This window comes from Plasmodium gaboni (assembly GCF_001602025.1).
Source record: "Plasmodium gaboni strain SY75 chromosome Unknown, whole genome shotgun sequence".
NCBI lineage: Eukaryota > Apicomplexa > Aconoidasida > Haemosporida > Plasmodiidae > Plasmodium > Plasmodium gaboni.
Window position 1 is genome coordinate 1 of NW_017385460.1, and position 691 is coordinate 691.

The following is a 691-nucleotide window of genomic DNA, read 5'->3' on the forward strand; positions in this document are numbered from 1 at the left end:
AAGATCTTAGAAATATATGGTCTCACACAGTTGATATTGCAAAAGAAGGTTTGGATAATCTATTAAAAGAGTCAAAGACATCAGTACAAAAATATTTAGATAATAATATTCACATAAGCCATGATAAATATGGTAATCAATTGTTTGTATATGATGAAATTTGGAATGAATATATTTCGAGATTTTTTAAAGAAGTAGCAATTGAAGAAGTAGAATACACTAATACGTTTTTTAGTTTAATTAATGATAAACATACCCTTGATGATATATTAAAATTTATTTATTCATTCTTAGAATATTTTGAAATATTAAAAAAAATACTACAAGAAGAATACCACGAAGAACTCCTTCGAACAATTGTAGAAAACTTGAATGAGAAAAAATGATTTTTATAAAAATTAAAAGATATATATTTTTATCTATATAATACATAAATTACAAATGCATTTAAAACCTATTAAATTATCAAAATAATTATTTATTATATATAGGTAGAATTAAATTTTTTTTTTTTATCAGAATATAAAAAAATATATATAGAAATATGTTATTACATTAGGACATGTTTGCTCCAATAAAATTTATTAAATATATATAATATATTTTTAAGAAGGTGTTATTATATTAATCATATAAATATAATTTTCTTAAATATAATAGAATTAGAAGTGTCTGTGTTCACATATACATA

General features: G+C 19.4%; 1 protein-coding gene across 1 annotated transcript; it reads left to right on the forward strand.

The window, feature by feature from the left end:
* PGSY75_0032600 (exported protein (PHISTa)) lies at nt 1-386 on the forward strand (the record flags this gene model as incomplete). The annotated part of the gene is made up of 1 exon (XM_018783462.1): nt 1-386. A coding segment is annotated over one exon (386 nt), but the record flags the coding sequence as incomplete, so codon positions are not given.
* Between the last annotated feature and the right edge of the window lie 305 nt (nt 387-691).